Below are 20,923 nucleotides of genomic sequence, written 5' to 3'. Positions count from 1 at the left end.
TGCCCCCTCAGAGTTCAATCCTTGGTACCAAAAACAATAACAACAAAACTGAAGTTATGAAACAACTTGAGATTTCTAATTTTTCATTTTCATTCCTTTAACTTAACTTTTTTAAAAAACATAAGGGGGGGGGGGGAACATTAGAAATTTAAATATTTTCACCGAAACCTCTCAGCATTGTTATAACCAGTCTGTTAGTTTCTTAGACTAAACAACATGCATTCCCAAAAGATGAGAAAGCTAGTTGGGCTCATTTAGGGAGGTAGAGAAATTTCCATTCCCATTTTCTTATGTGCCGCAATCTGGCTGGGCACAAATCACGAGCCACTCAAGCAGGAACAAACTTTATTTCCGAACTCCCGCCAACGCCACTCACGCAGCCTTCTCCCCAGACACACCACACCAACTGGAAAATCCCTCCTCCAGCACTTCCCCAACCAACTGAACTCCCCAGGAATCCCCTCAGGAACTCCAAAGTAGCCAGCACCTGAGGTAGACAGCAGGGGTCTAATATACAATTGAATACACAGCTTAACATAACCATCATCAGCTCAATGGCTTGCTGGCGTCACCTCTCACCACTCCTCACCTCTCTGTTCTGGCAAAAATGTGGGAGACTCAGCTATGGCTCTCAGCATCTCCCCCCTTCTGTTTAATTAAACACCAAGCATGTAGTTAAGGGACCGTGCCTATCTTAGGTTGTCCAATTCTACATATGGTCCTCAAGGCGTCAGCCTCCTGTCTTAGGTTGGTACTGTTGCAATTGGATCATACCAGTCATTGACTACTGGTTCAGCATACAGCCATACTTGTGGATAGGCCTTTGCACCAGTGGGGGGTGAGGTTCTTTGCCTCACCTCTGTTGGCCCCCAAATTTGGCCTTGTGCCAGTGGGGGGGTGGAGTTCTTTGCCTCACCTCTGTTGGCCCCCAAATTTGGCCTTGGTGCCAGTGGGGGGGTGGAGTTCTTTGCCTCACCTCTGTTGGCCCCCAAATTTGGCCTTGGTGCCAGTGGGGGGGTGAGATTCTTTGCCTCACCTCTGTCGGCCCCCAAATTTGGCCCTGGTGCCAGTGGCTCTCAGCACTTATGGATATAATCTATTTTGAGTGCTCAAAAATAAATATATAAAATAAAGTATACTACTGTTTTAAGTCCATAAAAGAAGTAAAATTTTCACAAAAATTCAATTACATTTTCCCCAAGAAATGAATACACACACATACACACCGTGTATATGTGTGTATATACATATTTTCCCCCTTTTTTTGGGTGGTATTAAGGGTTGAATCCAGGACCTTGGGCATGTTAGTAGGCAAGCACTTTACCACTGAGGTACATTAGCCCCAAAAGTGACTTATTACAACATGTTTTCCTTATATTATGCTATTTGAACTAAAACTATCTTTTTATACCAAACATTAATATAACCTCACCATAAAAGTTGACTTGAATTTCTTTATCAAAGAAAAACCAAAAAAGGATAGCAGTTCTATCTTCAGTTTACCGGACAACAACACACTTGAGAGTGAAAGTGCAGACTTGTACTCTCTTCAAATTGCTTTCATGCATGTTTCCATTAATCTCTTAAAAATCACTATGTGGGGTGATTATCATTCCCTAATACATAGAAAACACTGCGGTTTGTAAATATTATTTGCACAGTTCCAAAGAGAAGACACATTAAAAGTATGTCCAGTATTTTATTTTCCCATTTGAACCACAGAAAATCATGATTAGGGTACTAATCAATTAGAGTACTCACATAGATCTGTTAAAATTCAAGTTACTTTTAATAATTTATATCTTATAAGGTACAAATATTTCTGCAAAGAAAGACCATGATGGGTTCTTTAATTTTAATTTGTTATAACATAAATTTTACCTCTAATTGCTCATCCTCCAAAAGGTTTATAACAAGCCACCTGATGTCTTTAACTGCATCTTCATTGTTTAGGAAAATAAAGAGGTTATAAAACACCATGGTCTGGAGGTAGGTCAGTACTGTATATCTCGCATGCCAAGAACTGCTTCTTGCTGTCTGTGAGTGAGAAAAACATATAAATAATGATAATAGTACTAACAGAAGTATGAGATGCCTATAAATAACATAATATTCTAATTTAATTCTACTTTCACAGTATAGTTAGGGCAAGTTTATCTAATATTTCCTTCTGTATAAAAAGTTGATCTATTTCAGGTAGTTATTCAGAATGTATGATGACTGAGTAACAGCAAATGAACACAAAGGTATAAGTCAATTTTAGGAGAATTATTTACAATTAATGACTATAAATTCTTCTAAGAAATGCACATTATTTTACTCTCAGTGGCAGTTAGCATCTAAAAGCAAATAAGATTAAGAACAACTAAATTCCACTACAAAAATTATGGACCATTTTAGTCTGTTGAAAATATTTTTCAGTGGCAGTTAAACTAAAAATCTAAAAACTATGAGTATGTTCATTTTTATATTATATAACACATATATTACCCTAGAAAAAACTGAACATACAGTACACTAATTGCAGCCAGAAATATATCCAACCACTATAGGTCTCTAGCATAGACCAGGAAATAAAAGTGAATAAAATAAAGGGGAAATGGCAAAAGGGAATCACTACTCCCATCCCTCATAAGCATTTCATATTCAATGAAGTTCAATAATTAGTTCTTTGTGTATATAGGTAACTTTTGGCTTGTGTGATTTTTTTTGACCAAGGTAAAAGAAGTTGATGGCAGAGCTAGGTATAGAATACAGATCTGTTTCTTTGGTCAACACATATTGCTTCTTGTACTAAAATGAAAATCAAAATGAAAGGAAAAAAAATAAGTTACTGTGTATACTACAGCTGATACTGTAAAATTCTTAGAATGGTAAACTAGGATCCTAACCAAAAGATATGAAATATTGTAGTTAAACACTCTTACTTGGTTTAGCACCTGAAGTACCAAAGGCACTTGATGAGGGTAAAGCAACCCCTGAGACATTAGTGATAAACAAAGTTTTGCATCTCTTTTCAGTTCATCATAGCTATTGTCATTTTCCACGGGGGCAATCTAGAGAACAATAATAACAACATAAATTGAACAATAACTGCCAATAAAAACAAGGGCATGCTATATACCAAAATTACATTTTACTTTTAACAACTTCTCTTTTTTTTATATTTATTTTTCAGTTTTTGGTGGACACAACATCTCTATTGTATTTTTATGTGGTGCTGAGGATCGAACCCAGTGCCCCACGCATGCCAGGCGAGCGCACTACCGCTTCAGCCACAACCCCAGCCCTTACTTTTAACAACTTCTATGGAAAAATTTCAAACATACCCAAAACTAAAGAGACTAGTATAATGAACTCCCCATAAACTAATTATTTCAACAAAGACAAACTCATGACTAATCTTCTTTTTTTTTTTCATTTTTTTCTTCCCTCTGGCTTTCCTTCTCCCAAGTAAATTATGCGATGCAAACCCCAGATATTCTTCACCCATAAATATTTCATTATGTTATCTCTGAAACATCTCTTTAGAAAAGAGACCTGTTAAGTACATAATCATACATAAAATTATTTATAAAATATTTGGTAGTGGTCAAACTACTTCCCCCCCACACACACACCCCCATTGTAGTATCAATGTTATTACAATTGGCTTTCTGGAACCATTGGTCACACAACACTGTGTTTAGCTGGATTTTTTTCTGGGGGTTGGGAGAGGGATAGTTTTGAACCCAGAGGTTCTTTTTATATATCTATATCCCCAGTTCTTTCTACTTTTTAAGTCAGGATCTCACTAAATTGCTGAGGCTGGCCTTATACTTACGACCCTCCTGCCTCAGCCTCCCTCTTTGCTGGGATTGCAGGTATGTGCCACTGTTCCTGGCTAGCTGAAATGTTTTAAAGGTCTCATTTAAAATTTCTTGATATCCTGTTTTGTAATTTATCCCACTGTGGCCTTCTCTGACTGTACTCCCGTATTGGCACGTGCTGGCTCTAATAAGTCCTGTAAATGACCCACTGGATCTTTTTTTTTTTAATATTTATTTTTTAGTTTTTGGCGGACACAACATCTTTATTTGTACGTGGTGCTGAGGATCGAACCCGGGCCGCATGCATGCCAGGCGAGCGCACTACCGCTTGAGCCACATCCCCAGCCCCGACCCACTGGATCTTGACGTTTGATTTTATTGAAGTTTGGGCACAACATTAAGCGATGTTTCTTCACAGATATTTAATTTTCTTTTTGTGATGAACCATTATAAAAGAAGTATAAGTTTGCAAAATGGTGACAGTCATTCCTCCTTATTACCTAAAACACACATAAATAGAAAAGGTTTCCCATATACTGAATAATTATTTCCTATTGTCCTACAAATGTGAACAACGGTTTAAAAAAAAAGTATTATGAATCAATTAATTTCAATAAATTTGATGGCTTTAGTTCACTTTAGTTACTCTGTACACTGGTGCTGATTTCCCTTTTCACTATCAAAAACCTCAAATTGGGTCCTGAGTCCTTAATACAAGAATCTTGGTTTCTGGTATAGCAAGATGACCTAGATTTACCATGTGTATTTCTTGCTCCAAACATGAAATGAGTCACTTCTCTAAGACCTAGTTGTTTTATATTTAGAAACCATACCTGATTTTCTGTATTATTAAAAATTACTATTCTGTGTATTCATTCCTATTGCTATGGAATGATTCAAATTGTAGGATATCTAAACAAAAGGATATTCCATGGGCTGGGATTGTGGCTCAGTGGTAGGGCTCAGTGGTAGAGTGCTTGCCTAGTACACGAGGCACTGGGCTCGATCCTTAGCACCACACAAGATATTGTGTCCACCTAAAAGGATGTTCCAGAGTTCATTTCACCAGGTCCTATCCAGAGGCAATAGACACTAGAACTGTTTCCAGACTTTTTACCATGTCTTTGTGCCTAGTCATTTCACATCTTTATTGGTACACTTTTGTATAGAAGGATAGAATATGTTCATTGTCATCAGAAATGATGAAAATGCATTGTGTGTGCTTTGTTAGACATTGCCCCATGCCCTTCTTTATTGCTGATTTCTTCAGAGATTCACACCATTTGGTAACCAACACTAGATTTTTTTCACAATTATGATGGGTGAGAAATGAAAAATTATACAGTATGGTTTTAATTTGTGAAAAGAAATAAATTTTCATCAAACATACCAGGGATTATATCAATTTAGGAGAAACAGGCAAAGTTCAGTATTATCAAATTTTTTTGCATGTCTATAACAGGAATTTGACCATGTAGGAAGCCTCTCCTTGACAAGTTTTAGGCTCTTTGAAGCCCTCTTTCTGAATAGGCTCCATCCATGGTCTCCACTTTCTGGCCTACAGTGTCTAATCTTAGCAGACTCCCACTAATTCAGTTGAATAAGAACCCCCACCCACATCCAATCACATTCTTCATTTCCCACCACTGCTATCTGACCACTCATGGCCTGCCTTCAGCAAAAATCCTGTGAAGGCAGTCTAGGAACAATCCTAAATATATGAATCCACTATGACAATTTGTACAGGGTTTGATGGAAATCAATTTTATTAAAACAAGGATTTCCTAGACAAATAAGAACTAAATAAAACTTTAAAGCCATATTTTTTAAATACCCCCCAAAATATAAGGGGATTTGGGCTGAGGACAGTGGCTGGAGAAGTGCTTCCCTACCATATATGAGATCCAGATTTGATACCGAGCACCACCCAAAACAAACAAACAAACAAAAAGACCATATATAATATAAAAATGGCATTAAACAGTATATGGTACAAAACAAATCTGATTTCTTCATTAAAACAAATAGGGATGCTATGTTCTCCAGAAGTATATTCTTTAACATCAGTCACTGAAGAAGTTGTCCCTAAAACAAATTTTAAAAACAGCAAATAAAAAGCACCTTAAGGGGCTGAGGTTATAGCTCAGTGGTAGAACACTTTGTGTATCATGTGTGAGGCACTGGGTTTGATCCTCAGCACCACATATAAAAGCCAGGCAAGGTGGCCCACACATGTAATCCCAACACTTTGAGAGGCTAAGGCAGGAGGATAGAGAGTTCAAAGTCAGCCTCAGCAAAAGTCAGGCACTAAGCCTCTCAATGAGACCCTGTCTCTAAATAAAATACAAAATAGGGCTGGGGATGTGGCTCAATGATTGAGTGCCCTTGAATTTAATCCCCAGTACCACTCCCCCGAAAAAAGCAATAAATAAATAAATAAATAAGATTTTGAAAAGGAAACATATATAACAGGCTTGTAATTCAACCACACCATCATGTCTTAATTTGGTTAATCAAGAAAAAGCAGTAAGAGTACTTCTTTACAGACAAGTGCACAAAGGCTTAAAAGTGGTGACTCCAAGGACTAGTAGAAGAGGAAAGGGGCATGAGAATACAAGTTCTTATAAACAATTGCTGTACCATTTATATATATCTTCATACTACAGTATTTAAAAACAGAGTAAATGTGAAGACATTTTGAACAATATACTAATTTTGAGAAAGGTGAGAGGAAGAATAGATAAATGTGAACTAGATATCAAGATATTACCAGAGAAAAACCTCAGTAATTGGCAGAGGAAGAGAAATAGATCAATGGAAAAAAGTGGAGGTCAAAAACACTTTATACATGTGGAGTATCACTTTTGTGATATGCTTGGGGCCTGAAATGTTTCAAATTTTGAGTTTTAAAATTTTGGAATATCTACATACACATTATGTGTTATCCTGGAGATGGGACCCAAGTATAACTATGAAATTCATTTTTGTTTCATATATACCTCATATACACATAGCCCAGGGTAATTTACACAATATTTTAAATAATGCCTTGCATGAAATGAAGTTTGGCTATAGCAGCTGAAAGAGCTGCTTCCCTTGAGGATGCTGAATAAATTATGTGCCTGTCTTTGACCCCTCAACACTCAACACATGAGGTCACGTGAAATTTTCCACTTGTGACAACATGTCAACACTCAAAAAAGTTTTGGATTTGGGAACATTTTTCGTTTTCAAACTAGGGATACTTAGCTGGTATAAAATAAAAAGCAAATACAGATGTAAGCAATAAAAATATAAAAGTGATAAAAAACCAAAAGCTATTTAAAAAATTTTTTTGAACTAGCAAAAGTTTGGAACGTTAAATTATTTAAAACTTACAAAATAAATGACGCTGGAGAACTGCAAGTCTGAGGCCAGTCTGGGTAATAAAGCAAGAGCCTGTTTCAAAATTTTAAATGGCTGGGGGGTATATCTCAGTAGTAGAGCACTGATTCTGGTAATGGTTTAATCCCAGAACCATGGGGGGGGGGGGCGGGGGCGGGAATCAAAAACCAAAAAATGACGGTAAACTGTTAGCCCTAAGAAACTACTGCCCATTTAGCTAACAAAGGATTACAGGTTCTTTTTCTGTAATTTTTGGGCAAAATGATTTTCCCAAAGAAATGCTATCCATGAAAAGTAACTGTATACCAATTATCACAATATTTGCAATTTTTTTCTACATCTGACATATGCAAAACTATTATTCTACAGTAGAGGAATTTTTTTTTCTTTTGTGGTACTGGGAATCAAATTAAGATTCAGTTAAATAATACTGACATAGCAATATAAGTATGTACTTCAAACTGAGCTCTCTGCTTTATAGGAATTATTTCACTTCATCCTTGTAACAATTCTATGAGGGATACTAATATTATCACTTTAAAAATTAAAAGACAGTCTTATAAGTTTAGTAACTTGTAGGTCACAATCAAAAAGTCTACACACCTCAAAGCCAAGGATCTCACAACTATTTTTGTTTACAAAATCTTTTTCCTTAAAATCTTAAGATACATAAAGGTTTTAAAAATGAAAATGGAAAAAATATTCAAACTTTTACTTTGATATATACATATTTCAAAGATTTCTTGATTTTGATGAATATAAAACTGCTTTATCTGGGATACAGCACTCTCATGTTAATCTTGTGTCTGACACAACTCTTAAATACTTTGCACACGTAGGTACCCCTTACTCTTTGTTTAGATCCAACAGATTAGTACACTATCATATTTCATCTGAACTCTTTGGCATTTGCTAACAGCAATGCAAGGAACAGAAAATTGAGATGACATGGCACTCCTGTTATTTAATTCTGCCACTCACTTCTCAATTTGGATAGTGAGGAATACTTATTACAAACTCACTTAATTTTCATAACACCTCTAGGAGGTGAATGATTTTTATTACTCCCTTTTTTACATATGAGCAGAAAAAAATGTTCTGAGGGGTTAAGTTACTTGCTTATGGTTACAGAATTAATTCATCAACCAAGACTGCCTGGGTCCAGAGTTCATGCTGTTAAACACTACACTCTCCGCCCCTGGCTGCCTACGTAGTGAGTAACAGCAATAAAACCAAGTACAAACTACTTTAGGATAAATTGGGTATTAAGTTTTATGAGCTACATAAGAAAGTATAAAATATCTACTTATTCATCTGGGAAAGCATATACTATATAGTTTAGGTACCAAAAAAGGAAGCTAAAGAACAACTGTATGATCTTATTTTTAAAAAAACTGTATACAAAAATAGCATCTGGAGAAATACAAATAAAAAATTGCGTATCAGCTTTCTTTGAGGTATAGACACACAATTTAAAGAGTTTGGCCCATCTTTACATTCTAGACTTTTTAAAATAAGCATGTACTACTTTGGAGGGTACTGGGATTAAACTCAAGGGCACTCGACCAATAAGTCACACCCCCAGCCCTATTTTGTATTTTATTTAAAGATAGGGTCTCACTGAGTTGCTTAGTGCCTCACTTTTGCTGGTTTTGAACTCTCTATCCTCCTGCCTCAGCCTCCCGAGCTGCTGGGATTACAGGCACATGCCCCCATGCCCAGCAGCAAGTATTACTTCTATAAAATAACAATAAGTTAAAAAAAAAATGTAGGGGAATAATTAATGATAGATGGTGGTTTATTTATTTTTTACCTTCAGCTTTCCAAATTTTCCCTTAATAAACATTTAACTTTTATAAAGGCGGGGGGGGGGGGGGGGGGGGGAAAGAGGGGGGGGGGGGGGGGGGGAGGGAGGGGCAGGCAGTCCGGCTGGCCAGGTGCAGTGGCACAACGGCTGTAATCCCAGCAGCTTGGGAGACAGAAGGATCTTGAGCTTAAAGCCAGCCTCAGCAATGGCAAGGCACTAAGCAACTCAGTGAGACCCTGCTTCTAAATAAAATACAAAATAGGGCTGGGGATGTGGCTCTGTGGTTGAGTGCCCCTGAGTTCAATCCCTGGTACTCTCCCTGCCCCAAAAGAGAGAGAGAGAGAAAAGGAAGTTTATATATAATTACTGAAAATTTCCTTAAACTCATTTACATTAAAAAAAGCGGGGTGAGAAGCCATGTTTTAAGCTATCATTCACTGGTCTCTCCTCTGAAATATATGTTGGCTACCCATAATCACACAAGCATAACTGATTTTTAAATAAGTTACGGGGCATACTTAAATTGAACTTTCTCCGTGTTTGTTTGTGAAGACTCATTCCATCTTTGACCTTCTTTTTTCCATTTACACCAATTAGTCGATATCTCATTCAGTGTAATGGATGGATGGATTGATTGATTGATTGATTAAATAGTTTTTAGTTGTTGATGGACAGCTAGTTGTTCATTTTATTTATTTGTATATGGTGCTGAGATCGAACCCAGTGCCTCACATACGCTAGGTAAGTGCTCTTCCATTGAGCTACAACTCTAGCTATGTTTATACCTGAACTCCAAGTGCCCAAACATTATCTTCACTTACAAGCATCATCACAAAATAAACATCTCAAACATGTTCAAAATGAAAATTCTGATCTCCTTTCAAATTACTCATGTGGTCCTCCTACAGTTTAATAAGCAGCAAGTTTCTTTTAAATGCCTCTATGTTCAAACGCTATACAACTCATCTATCCCCAGGTAAGATATGAGTACTAGTAATTATATAATGATTTAAGTCTTTCACAAGTTTCAAATTGATTCAAATCACCTTTCTCCCCAACCTCACTCTCGCATGCTTCCTTTTGCAGGTCAAAAGGGATGTACTGATTTCAACCATAACCTTACCTTAAAAAACAATGGCAGAAGCTGAAGTTGTTCTGTGACTGCTGTAGAGAAGGATCTGCCTGCACTTGCCATCAGCCACTTCAATACTATTTGGAAATAAACATGCAGAATCAGTCATTATAATCAAATTAGAGACCCCAAAGTAAGTGATATTTTAATGCTAATGTCAAATGGTCACTCTGACAACTCTTTATATATATATGTAGTTCTAGAAGCACACAATAACTTTATTTTACTTGTTTATTTTTATGTGATGTTGAGCCCAGTGCCTCATACATGCTAGGCAAGCGCTCTACCACTGTACTACATGCCCATACCCACAACTCTTTCATGTTATGAAAGAGATCACATATGATACTTCACATATTAGACACTAATCGATCAGGAGTATAACAACCCAAAATAAAGACCCTCAACCAATCCAGATTACTGACACAATTCCTCAAGAGAGAATGAAACAATCTACAAATTATTAACAACCCAAAACACAGAATATATTAAAACTAGCATTTTTAGAATCCTAAATTGGATAAAATAATGACCAAGTGGCTTATACTAAGAATCCTTGATAGTATTTTAGATAAAAACAAAAGACAACCCTGAAGAACCAAAACTATCTTTGGCCTTGTTGTCCCAGGAAACAAAAGAAAAAGCAGATAAATTAGAGCTTATCAAAACTGAACTTTTGTGCCTGGCACATGGCACACACCTAATAATCTCAGCAATCTAGTAGGGTGCGAAGGAGAATCGCAAGTTCAAAGCCAGCCTTAGCAACTTAGTGAGGCCTTAAACAACTTAGTAAGACCCTGCCTGAAAAAATAAAAAGGGCTGGGGGGTGTTGCTCAGTGGCTAAAGGATTCTAGGTGTAATCCGTGGTATCAAATCAAAACAAAAACCCTGAACTCTGTGCAACAAAGGACATTACCAAGAGAGTTAAAAAAAAAAAAAAAAAAAAACACCAATCCCAGCAGCTAGGGAGGCTGAGGCAGGAGGACTGCAAGTTCAAAGCCAGCCTCAGCAAGTGAAAAAGGCCCTAAGCAATTTAGTGAGACCTGTGTCAAAATAAAAAATAAAAAGGAGATAATGCTCAGGGGTCAAGTGCCCTTGGATTCAATCCCTGGTACCAAAAAGAAAAAGAAACACAGTATTTATGAACTGTCTACCCAATAAACTACTGATATCCAGAATTAAAAGAAGTACAAGTTGCTGGGTGTGGTGGTGCATGCCTGCCTGTACATCCCAGCAACTCAGAAGCAGAAAGATTTCAAGTTCTAGGCCAGCCTCATCAATTTAGTGAGACAATCTCAGAATAAAAAATAAAAAAGGACAGGCTAGCTCAGTGGTCAACTGTTCCTAGGATCACTTCCCAGCACCTAAAACAACAAAGGAAAAAACTACAGGTAAGGGCTGGGGATAAAGCTCAGTTGGTAGAGTGCTTGCCTCACATGCACAATGCTCTGGGTTCAATCCCCAGCACCACACACACACACACACAAAAAAAACCTACAGGTAAATAGCAACCAGTAACAAAACAACCTAAAAGTGGGCAAAGAACATGAGCTAACATTCCTCCAAAAAAAATATACAAATGGCCAATAAATACAGAAAATGACGTTCAACATCACTTATTAGGTAAATGTAAATCAGAATTAGAAAAGATGACAGATATCTCTTTGTTCCCATTATTATGGCTATATAGAAAAGTGGGCAGAGGGGTCGAGACAAACCCAGAAAATAACAAGTGTTGGCAAGGATATGGAGAAATCAGAACCCTTGTGCATTTGATGACTGCAAAGTGAAATGGTACAGCTGTTGTAGAAAGCAGTTTGACATTCAAAGAGATAAAGAGTAGTATCATAAAGTCCAGTAATTCCACTTTTAGGTATACCCCTCAAAAAAACTGAAAGCAGAAACTAACAAAGATAGTTACATACCAACACTAAAAGTAACATTACTCATGATAGTTAAAGGAAATAGTAGGAATCCATTTTTTTAATTCATGCTACAACATGGATTAACCATAAAATACTGTGCAACATGAAATACACCAGATCTAAAAGGACCAATATTGTCTGATTTAATATTGTATGATATGAGCTACCTAGCATAAGGCAAACTCATAGAGACAGAGTAAAATGATGGTGGGTAGGAGTTACGGGAGGAAGAATGAGAAGCTATTTTTTTTTTTTTAATGGGAACTCAGTTTCAGTTTTACATAATAAAAACCACTGTGGAGACAGACAGTGGTGATAGTTACACAACAGTGTGAATACACTTCATGCCAATGTATGCTTAAATACATAAATTTCACACCATGCGTATTTTAGCAAAAAAAAAAAAAAAAGTGGGAAAAAATTCCAAAGGAGAATCAAAATAAATGTGTTTTCAAATGAATTTCTAGACTTTAGCTACTCACTAGTTTTTAAGAGTTTAATGCCCTGAGTTCGTTCATCTTCTTCACCAATTCCATTTTCTTCCATAACATGGTTCTGAATTTCTTCATCCACATCCATAAGGGGTTTTAATTTCTCTAAAATTCGAGCAGTAAACTCAGGAATACAAGGGGATGTTGTTGGCGCAGTATTTGGCAAAGAAACATCTATCATGAATATGTAGGTCAGCACACTGTTAAATGAATTACATAATAATAAGACATCCCATATTAACATTCAAACTGATGTTCAAAAATTGTGACCCAACCAAAATTAATTTTCCCAAGATAATTCCTGGAGATCGTCTCAGATTGTCTCTATGTGTAACACAGGGTACAGTGATTGTTGACCTTTGGCCTCTGATCAGACTGCCTTCCTAGTTTATATTCAAGAGTGCTTTGACTTGTTTCCCACAACATAACAGTAAACAAAATTTGAGGAAGAAGAAGCAATGAAACTCACCAGGAAATAATGAGCATGTATTGTTAGATATTAAAACTTAATAAAAAGAACTCAGGAGTAATGCTGTACCACTGAGAAAATAATACCTACCTCCCTATTCTTTCCCTGACATTTTTGTAAACCTGGGTGAGTTTGGGTTCCAAGTACTTCAGTAGTCTGTGCAATAATTCAGGCACTCTCCACTCTTGCTGGGCAAGGCCACCTTGTAGTACATAAAGTCGACTAAAAGGAGAAAAGCATTGTGTTACTGCCCCTTTCTGCATTTACGTACCAACAATATAGATAAACAATGTCTGGATTTCACATAAAACTCCTTCCATGTAATCACTTAATAGATAATGACAAATCTATATTTTAAAAATGCCATCTTTATGAAGTTTTTGTTGTTGTTGTTGTTTTTACATTGCCTACATCATTTTTTTCTATATCACATTTAATTTCCACTACTATACAACTGGGGAAAAAAACTCTTGACTGGGCGTGGTGCCACATGCCCGTAATGCCTGCAACTTGGGAGGCTGAGGCAGGAGAACTGCAAATTCAAAGTCAGCCTCAGCACTTAGTAAGGCTCTAAGCAACTCAGCAAGACCTGTCTCTACATAAAAAAAGCGCCAGGAATGTGGCTCTGTGGAAGTACCCTTGGTTCAATCCCTGGTATAAAAACAAAAACAAACACAAACAAAAAACAACCCCCTGGAGAATCTTTAAAAATTAGAATTCAAGCTGGGCATGGTGGTCCATGCCTGTAATCCCAGCTACTTAGGAGGCTGAGGCTGAAGGATTGTATGAGGAGCTAGCCGGGGCAATTTAGCATAATCTATCTCAAGACAAAAAGAGGGGGGGAAAGCGCATGAGCACTAGGATGTACCTCAGTGGTAAAGTGCCTCTGGGTTCAATCCTCTCTGTACCACTGGAAAAAAGAATTATCATTCAAGGTTTTTCACAAACCAAATATCTATTCTTTGTTTTAATGAGATTTGTTGACTTTTTTTTTTCTATTGTCAACTATCTTTCTCCAGTTTCACATGGCCTACCAAATTGTGCAGTTTTCCTTAAAATGATTACTCTCATTTTATGGAGGGTGGGGGCTCCAGGGGTACTTAACTACTGAACTACTGAGCCACATCCCCTGCCCTTTTTACTTTTTGAGACAGGGTCTCACTAAATTGCTTAGGCTGGCTTTAAACTTATGACCCTCCTGCCTCACCCTCCCTAGTTCACTAGGATTACAGGCATGTACCACTGTGCCTGGCATGATTACTCTCTTTTTTTAAAAAATTGTAGATGGATACAATATCTTTATGTTTATTTATTTTATGTGGTGCTGAGGATCGAACCCAGGGTCTCATGCGTGCGAGTCAAGTGCTCTACCACTGAGCTACAATTCAAGCCCCGATTACTCTCTCTTCTTTATTTTTATTTATTTATTATGTTTACAGTGCTGGGGATTGAACTTGCGCAGTTAGGCAAGCACTCTACCACTAAGCTACATCCTCAGCCACTTTTCTTTATATTTTTCTTAACAAGAGAAGTGAAAAATAAGATGTGATAAAGAAGTTAGTAACTGTCAAGGAAAAAAAAAAAAACAATCCTATTAAAAGATATGACAGTGAGAGACTATATCTGCCATACACTGTAAATGCTTGGGTTGCCTACATTTTTTCTACTTGTTTCTAACTGAGAAATAGATTAAGTAAGTATTACAAGTTATGATGAACTGTATCACACTGTCATCCAGAAGAAAGTAATTACTTCGTCTACTACTCAGGACCATAGACAATTGACTAACACAAAATCTTTGGTATTAACTAAGTCTTCTTTTTATTTACCATGCATCTACAAAGGATCCTCCTTCACCACTCAATGGTGATTCCAATAAGAGCTCAAAAAGCCAATGAAGTTTCCGAGGATCTCTGCTTTCCTGTGTAGAAGATATAAAGTAATAATTAAACACAGGACCTATAATTTTATAAATAAATTGTATCTAGTTATTTTAGAAATATTAAAAATGCATAAACATACAGGATTAAAACTAAAACTGATCAATCAAATACAAATGTAGGGGCTGGGGCTGCGGCTGGGGCTGTAGCTCAGTGGCAGAGTGCTTGCCTTGCACATGTGAGGCAGTGGGATTGATCCTCAGCACCACATAAAAATAAGCAAATAAAATAAACTCATGCTAAAGGGGAGGGAGGAGAAGGGAGGGGGCATAGGGGTAGGAAAGTCGGTGGAATGAGATGGACATCATTACCCTTTGTACATGTATGAAGACACGAATGGTGTGACTCTACTTTGTGTACAACCAACCAGAGATATGAAAAATTGTGCTCTATACGTATAATATGAATTGTAATGAGTTCTGCTGTTATATATAACAAATTAGAATAAAAATAAAAATAAAGGCATGCTGTCCATTAAAACAAACAAACAAATGTAATTCTTCTCATAGCTCATGTTAATAGGGACAAATTGTTAGGTACATGGATTGTCCTTAAATTGAAGTGTGCTGAGCTATGAACATACGTGGAGTCAAAAATAACACCTATAACCTTGTACTGTGTGAATTTTAGTATATATCAACTACATTTCAAATATGTGATTTGACTTGACAAATTAAAAATGCATTCTGCTGGGTGGAGTGCCACCCAGCTGTTAGGAGGCAGAGGCAAGAGGATTGCAAATTCAAGGCCAGCGGGCAAACTAGTGAGACCCTGTCTCAAAATAAAATGTTAAAAAACAAAAATGGCCAGGGAGATAGGTCAATGGTACAGCACTTGTCTAGCATGCACAAATACCTGGGTTCCAACCCAGTACTGTAATAAAAATACTATAAGTAGAGAAGATAAAAAATAAAAATACTATAAGTAGAGAAGATACCAAAATCCTTTGGAGGATGAGAAACCTATGAACAAGATTTAAGATTCAAGTGGCATAATGAGGTTTACATTTGGACACAGGGCATAAAAAAATCTGAGCAGTTATGCAAGACAAGGAAGCAGGAGAACTTACACAGGATGTTGCTATGCAAGTTCCCCAGTCATTATAAGTTTCTACTGTAATGTTGGACAAAGCTGTTCTAAGCAGAGGGCACAGAAGCTCCCAAAGCTTCTCCACCTACTCAAAACAAAACACATGGGTAAAAGTGAGCAATACTCAGAACATTTTTCTTAAATAACTCTTCCTGGAAACGCACAAACTGATAGATCATTTAAATTATTTTCTAGAAAATACAAATAATCCAAGAAAGCAATTCAGCATTTTCTTATTGTATATATTTAGGTACAGGTCAAAATTTCTCCCCAAAACACTATACAGGAAAAAGAGGAGAAACTTCATATGGTTCCTTATAAAATCTGTCCTACCGAGCAGTCCTCTTTTTAGAAGGAAAAATAGAGGGGAAAAAAATGGGGTGGGTGAGGAGGGTGGGGTGAAAATAAAAGATCAGGGAGAAGAAGAAGGGGATTGAGGAGGAGGGAGGAGACAGAATAAGGGAAAAACAGTGGAATGAATCTGACCTAACTTCCCAATGTACATATATGAATATACTATACTTATCATTATGTATATCCACAAGATACTAATTTTACCCCCACACACAAAAAAAGGTAAATAAATAGAGCAGTAGAGTTGAGAAAAGGAAATAGGGGGAGGGAAGAAGGGGAAGGTAAGGGCCAATACTGGGGACTTTATTTGGAGCAAATTATATCCCATGCATTTATAATTATGTCAAAATGAATTCTGCTGTTATGTGTATGTAAATAGTATAAACCAATAAAATAAATAAATAAATCACAAAAATAAAAAATAAAGTGAAAGGGAACCTTAATAGTGATGCCAAAACTCCACTCCAGGCCTAAACCAAGACTGTCTCATGTTACATTTACCACACTCTATGCAACATACTTATTTATATATCTATTCCCCTTCTGGATAAGATTCTAAAAGTCAGGGACTGTGTCATGTTTATGACGTACATTTGTTTCCTCAGAGAATAGATGGAGGGGGTCCTCTTAAATTTTTTAGTAACAGTACACTAGACTAAATAAAATCACAATTTTAAACTTTATATGTTTATCAAGGCCATTTGACTGAATCTTAAAATAGAAGGCAATGACATTTTAATATAATTTAGGATTTAGCCTGGGGTATAATCTTCAAATTGCAAGTATTTATCATAAATAGCCTTTTAAAAACTGTTTCGTTGTACAGAGAGTGAATATATATGTGTGTGCTTCTCAAAAGTTAATGAGAATCCCAACTGTGATCTTGATAAAAATGCAGATTATGATTAATCTGGGGGTGAGGGGCTGAGATCTTCCTTTTCTAACAAGTTCCCAAATGATGCCCATGCTGCAAGTTCACTGGACTTTATTTATTTATTTATTATTATTTTTAAATTATTTGTAGTATAGAGTATTGAAACTAGGGATGCTCTATTACTGAGATAGCCAGCCCTTTTTATTTTGAGACAGGGTCTCACCAAGTTGCTTACAGCCTCACTAAATTTGTTGAGGCTGACCTCAAATTTATAATCCTCCTGCCTTATCCTCTCAAATCATTGAGATTACAAGCATGTGCCACCATGTCTGGCTGGACTAAAAAGTTTTTGTTTGTTTGTTTGTTTGTTTTTTAAGACAAACAGGGAGGGAGGGTTTGAGATAAAATTTCTGCCAAAAGCATCAGGCAGTTTTTTAAAAAGAAGGATGAGATGTGATTTGGAAAAAGGTAACTCAAAAGTGGCTCAAGCTGGACATGGTGGTGCATGTCTATAATCCCAGCTACTTGGGAGGAGGCTGAGGCAAGAGGATCATAAGCTCAAGGTCAGCCTGGGCAACTTAGAGAGACCCTGTCTGAAAAATTTAAAAAAAGAAAGGGCTTGGACCATGGGTCCAATCCATAGTACTGCCCATCCCTCCCCCCACCAAAAAGTGCTCTAGTAAAGATAGGACAAAGACATGTCCAACATGTTTAACACTCCTAAAGATGGCCCCAAACAAATATGTTCTCTTTGAAGAAACAGTGGCCTATCTCATATTTAAGCATTCCTTATATTTGACCATGTTCTTTTCAGTCTAGTGCATTTTCTTAACCAATTAACCTTAGGGCAGGGTGTGCAACTAACTCTTACAATTAAAAGAGTGATATTCTAAAAAAGGAGTTCCAACTCAAACTGTTAGCAATTTGGGAAGGGTAATACAGAGGAGCAAAGATGCTTACAGAAAGGATTTGGGAGGCAAGAGAGGCTTCATGAAAGGAGAAGCCCATATGCAGCACCGGCTAAATGATGGAAATACAATAATATGAACAGTCTCCAAGATTTTCCTACTTTTAAGAGAAACCAGAATTCTTTTCTTTTTCTATGATATATCCTGACTCTCCTTCTCCACTATTTTAGCAAATAACTCCAATTTTTAATGACAATTGAATGTTGTCTATTAATCGCAATTTTTTAGCACATGCTCAAACCAATATATACCACATTTTATGGATCAATATCATTTCACTTTTAGGTATCAATAACAATTGTGGTAAGAATTCTATATAAACATATACTATAAAATTACATCACCTTTTCAAATGTCCAATGCTTAGAACCTCGGATTAAACCAGCTATAATTTCTGCAACACATCGCTGGGTACTTTCATGAGAATCTGCAACCAAATGTTCTAAATGGGGCCTCAGAACTGGCAGAAAGGCATCATCAAAATTTCTAAATATACCCTACAAAAACAAAGAAAATTCAGTAATTAGGTAATTCTTCCTTAATTTACAGTCAAGTGATTTTTTTTTTTTTACTTAATTATGCTTCAGATTCTAAGCATTCTCCCCTTTAGAACTGCTTTAACAATGTCTGAGTTAAAATGATAAGGCTGCCATTTTACCTATCACATTAAAATGTAACTAAATAAGATATTAATAATCTTTTGTTTAAAAAATATTACACACCCCCCGAAAAAAGAATAAAATGCATAGTATTACTTTTGCTTCTAGTGTTCATTACAACACTAAAAAGTTTCCCGCATTCATTAAAATAAAAATCTTGAAGTTAAGCCAAGATCAATGATTAATATAAATTCCAGTGCCATGTTTATGAAGACAGATGGCTAAATTCAAACTTTGATCCAATGTTTAAACCTTATAAACCTACAAACAAAACAGTCACTGAACTTTAAGAAGACAATATATAAATAATATAGTTACCTTAAAGAGGCAAAAACGTCGGGGATTAAACTTATCTTTTCCTTTTCTGTCTTCTAAAGATAGAAAAGTAATTAACTGTTCAACAAATTTAGGATCAGAAAAATGATCAAATATAATCTGTTCTGCCTATAAAGTTAAAAAAAAGAACAATGTTCAGGAATTAAAATCTATTTAAAAACATGATTCTGAAAACTTTAAAATTGTAAGATTTTGATTCAATGGAAGGCTGTTATTTTGTTCTGAAGAATTTTTAGTTCTCACAAAAACTATAATGTTTTCTAGAACCAAAATAAATACCTCCCTCCTAAAATTGCTACATCCTTAAGAATAGGTGGAAGTTTTTCTTGATGTCTTTAAGTCTGGGTATCATATCTCACTCTGTGAATTAAACCAACAAACATTCTGCTTGAGAAATGAAAGCTTAATTATGTTGCCTGTATTTGCATGACACCAAAAATTAAAAGGAAAACTTTCTTCAGAATCAGCTAAGTTACATCCCTATTATTAGGAAGACATAAACTTAAAACTCATTATTTCTCAATGTGATATGTAACAAGTTCAAGGAAGAGTAAGTAGTTTTGGCTTTAATCTATGAACATCTATTTACTCAGTACCCATCATTTATATGCAATATGGTTAAAAATCAGCAAGTGTCTTTGACTTCAAGAAGCTTGTATCAATTCCAGCTTCATTAAGCACAGGAGAATTCTGCTGGAGAAAGGCCTTATGAGTGCAGACGATCTTTTAGCCAAAAACACCCACCTCACTTAGCCCCAGAAAATTCACACCAGATAAATAAATAAATTAGAAAAACCTCAGACAGAAATATGATCTGATTTATCACTGTGAACTATATTTTTTAAAAACAACTTATAAAATACAGATAATGAAATTATCATCATAAATGTTTAAGTGTATAGTTCGGTGGTCATTCACATTATTGTGCAACAAATGTCCCAAAGTCTTTTCATCTTGGAGCTCTATACCCTTTTACAATTCATTTTCTACTCTACCCAGCCCCTGAAATCACCACTCTATGAATTTCACTGGTACTGGTACTCTCTATAACGAAAATTAAGTTTTGGTCTTATTATTTTATGGTTTTCACTTATAGTTTCTTTGAAATGATTAGAATTCCTATCCTTTTTAAAGCTGAGTTAAATCTCATTATAGAGGGAAAAAACAAAAAACTATGTATCAGACAAAACTGATAAGAACTAGCAGCTAACTACACAAAAGCAGCACCCAAGGGAGTGCTAAGCAGAACAATAAATTCAGAGTACATTGAGACCTGTGTAAATTGGCAGTAACAGGTGTTGGGACAGTAGTACACATTCACTGAGATACCTAAACTAGTAAAAATGATCTGAACTGGGATTGAAATAAATCTTACTGATAGTAAGATGCGAATCTTTTGAAATCATGGTGAAATGAATGCTTACCTCTGTCATATCCTCCCTGCTTCTGCCAAGCTTAGGCTGCTCTTCCACACCAGCATAAACAACCATATTCCTACACAGTAAGAGTTTATATTTGTAATATATAGAGGAAAAAAAATTAGAACAACACAGATGAAAAATATTAGCAGGAACTTTTAATAAAGTCTAAGTGATGTTAAGTTTCAAGTTATGAATGTTAATGAAAGTCTCAGTGTAAGTTGGGCATGGTGGCACATGCCTGTAATCCCAATGGCTCTGAAGGCTG

At 36.2% G+C, this 20,923-nt stretch overlaps 1 protein-coding gene across 2 annotated transcripts in view; it reads right to left on the bottom strand.

Annotated features, from left to right (window-relative positions):
- Psme4 (proteasome activator subunit 4) overlaps positions 1-20,923 on the bottom strand; it is a 98,294-nt gene that overhangs the window by 5,924 nt on the left and 71,447 nt on the right. For both annotated transcript variants that reach the window (XM_058573140.1, XM_046424058.2), the window contains 10 exons: positions 20,662-20,731; positions 19,220-19,345; positions 18,587-18,739; positions 16,027-16,131; positions 14,847-14,938; positions 13,108-13,239; positions 12,540-12,748; positions 10,124-10,209; positions 2,928-3,056; positions 1,882-2,037 (listed from right to left, as the gene is read on the bottom strand). In XM_058573140.1, the coding sequence (XP_058429123.1) occupies positions 1,882-2,037; positions 2,928-3,056; positions 10,124-10,209; positions 12,540-12,748; positions 13,108-13,239; positions 14,847-14,938; positions 16,027-16,131; positions 18,587-18,739; positions 19,220-19,345; positions 20,662-20,731 (1,258 nt within the window). The remainder of the gene's footprint in view (positions 1-1,881; positions 2,038-2,927; positions 3,057-10,123; positions 10,210-12,539; positions 12,749-13,107; positions 13,240-14,846; positions 14,939-16,026; positions 16,132-18,586; positions 18,740-19,219; positions 19,346-20,661; positions 20,732-20,923) is intronic.

Source organism: Marmota monax, unplaced genomic scaffold (assembly GCF_021218885.2).
Source record: "Marmota monax isolate L192 unplaced genomic scaffold, Marmota_monax_Labrador192_F-V1.1 WCK01_AAM20220418_F8-fsc00015, whole genome shotgun sequence".
NCBI classification, from domain to species: Eukaryota; Metazoa; Chordata; class Mammalia; order Rodentia; family Sciuridae; genus Marmota; species Marmota monax.
The sequence above is the reverse complement of the archived record's forward strand: the minus strand, read 5'-3'. Positions and strand labels throughout refer to the sequence as shown.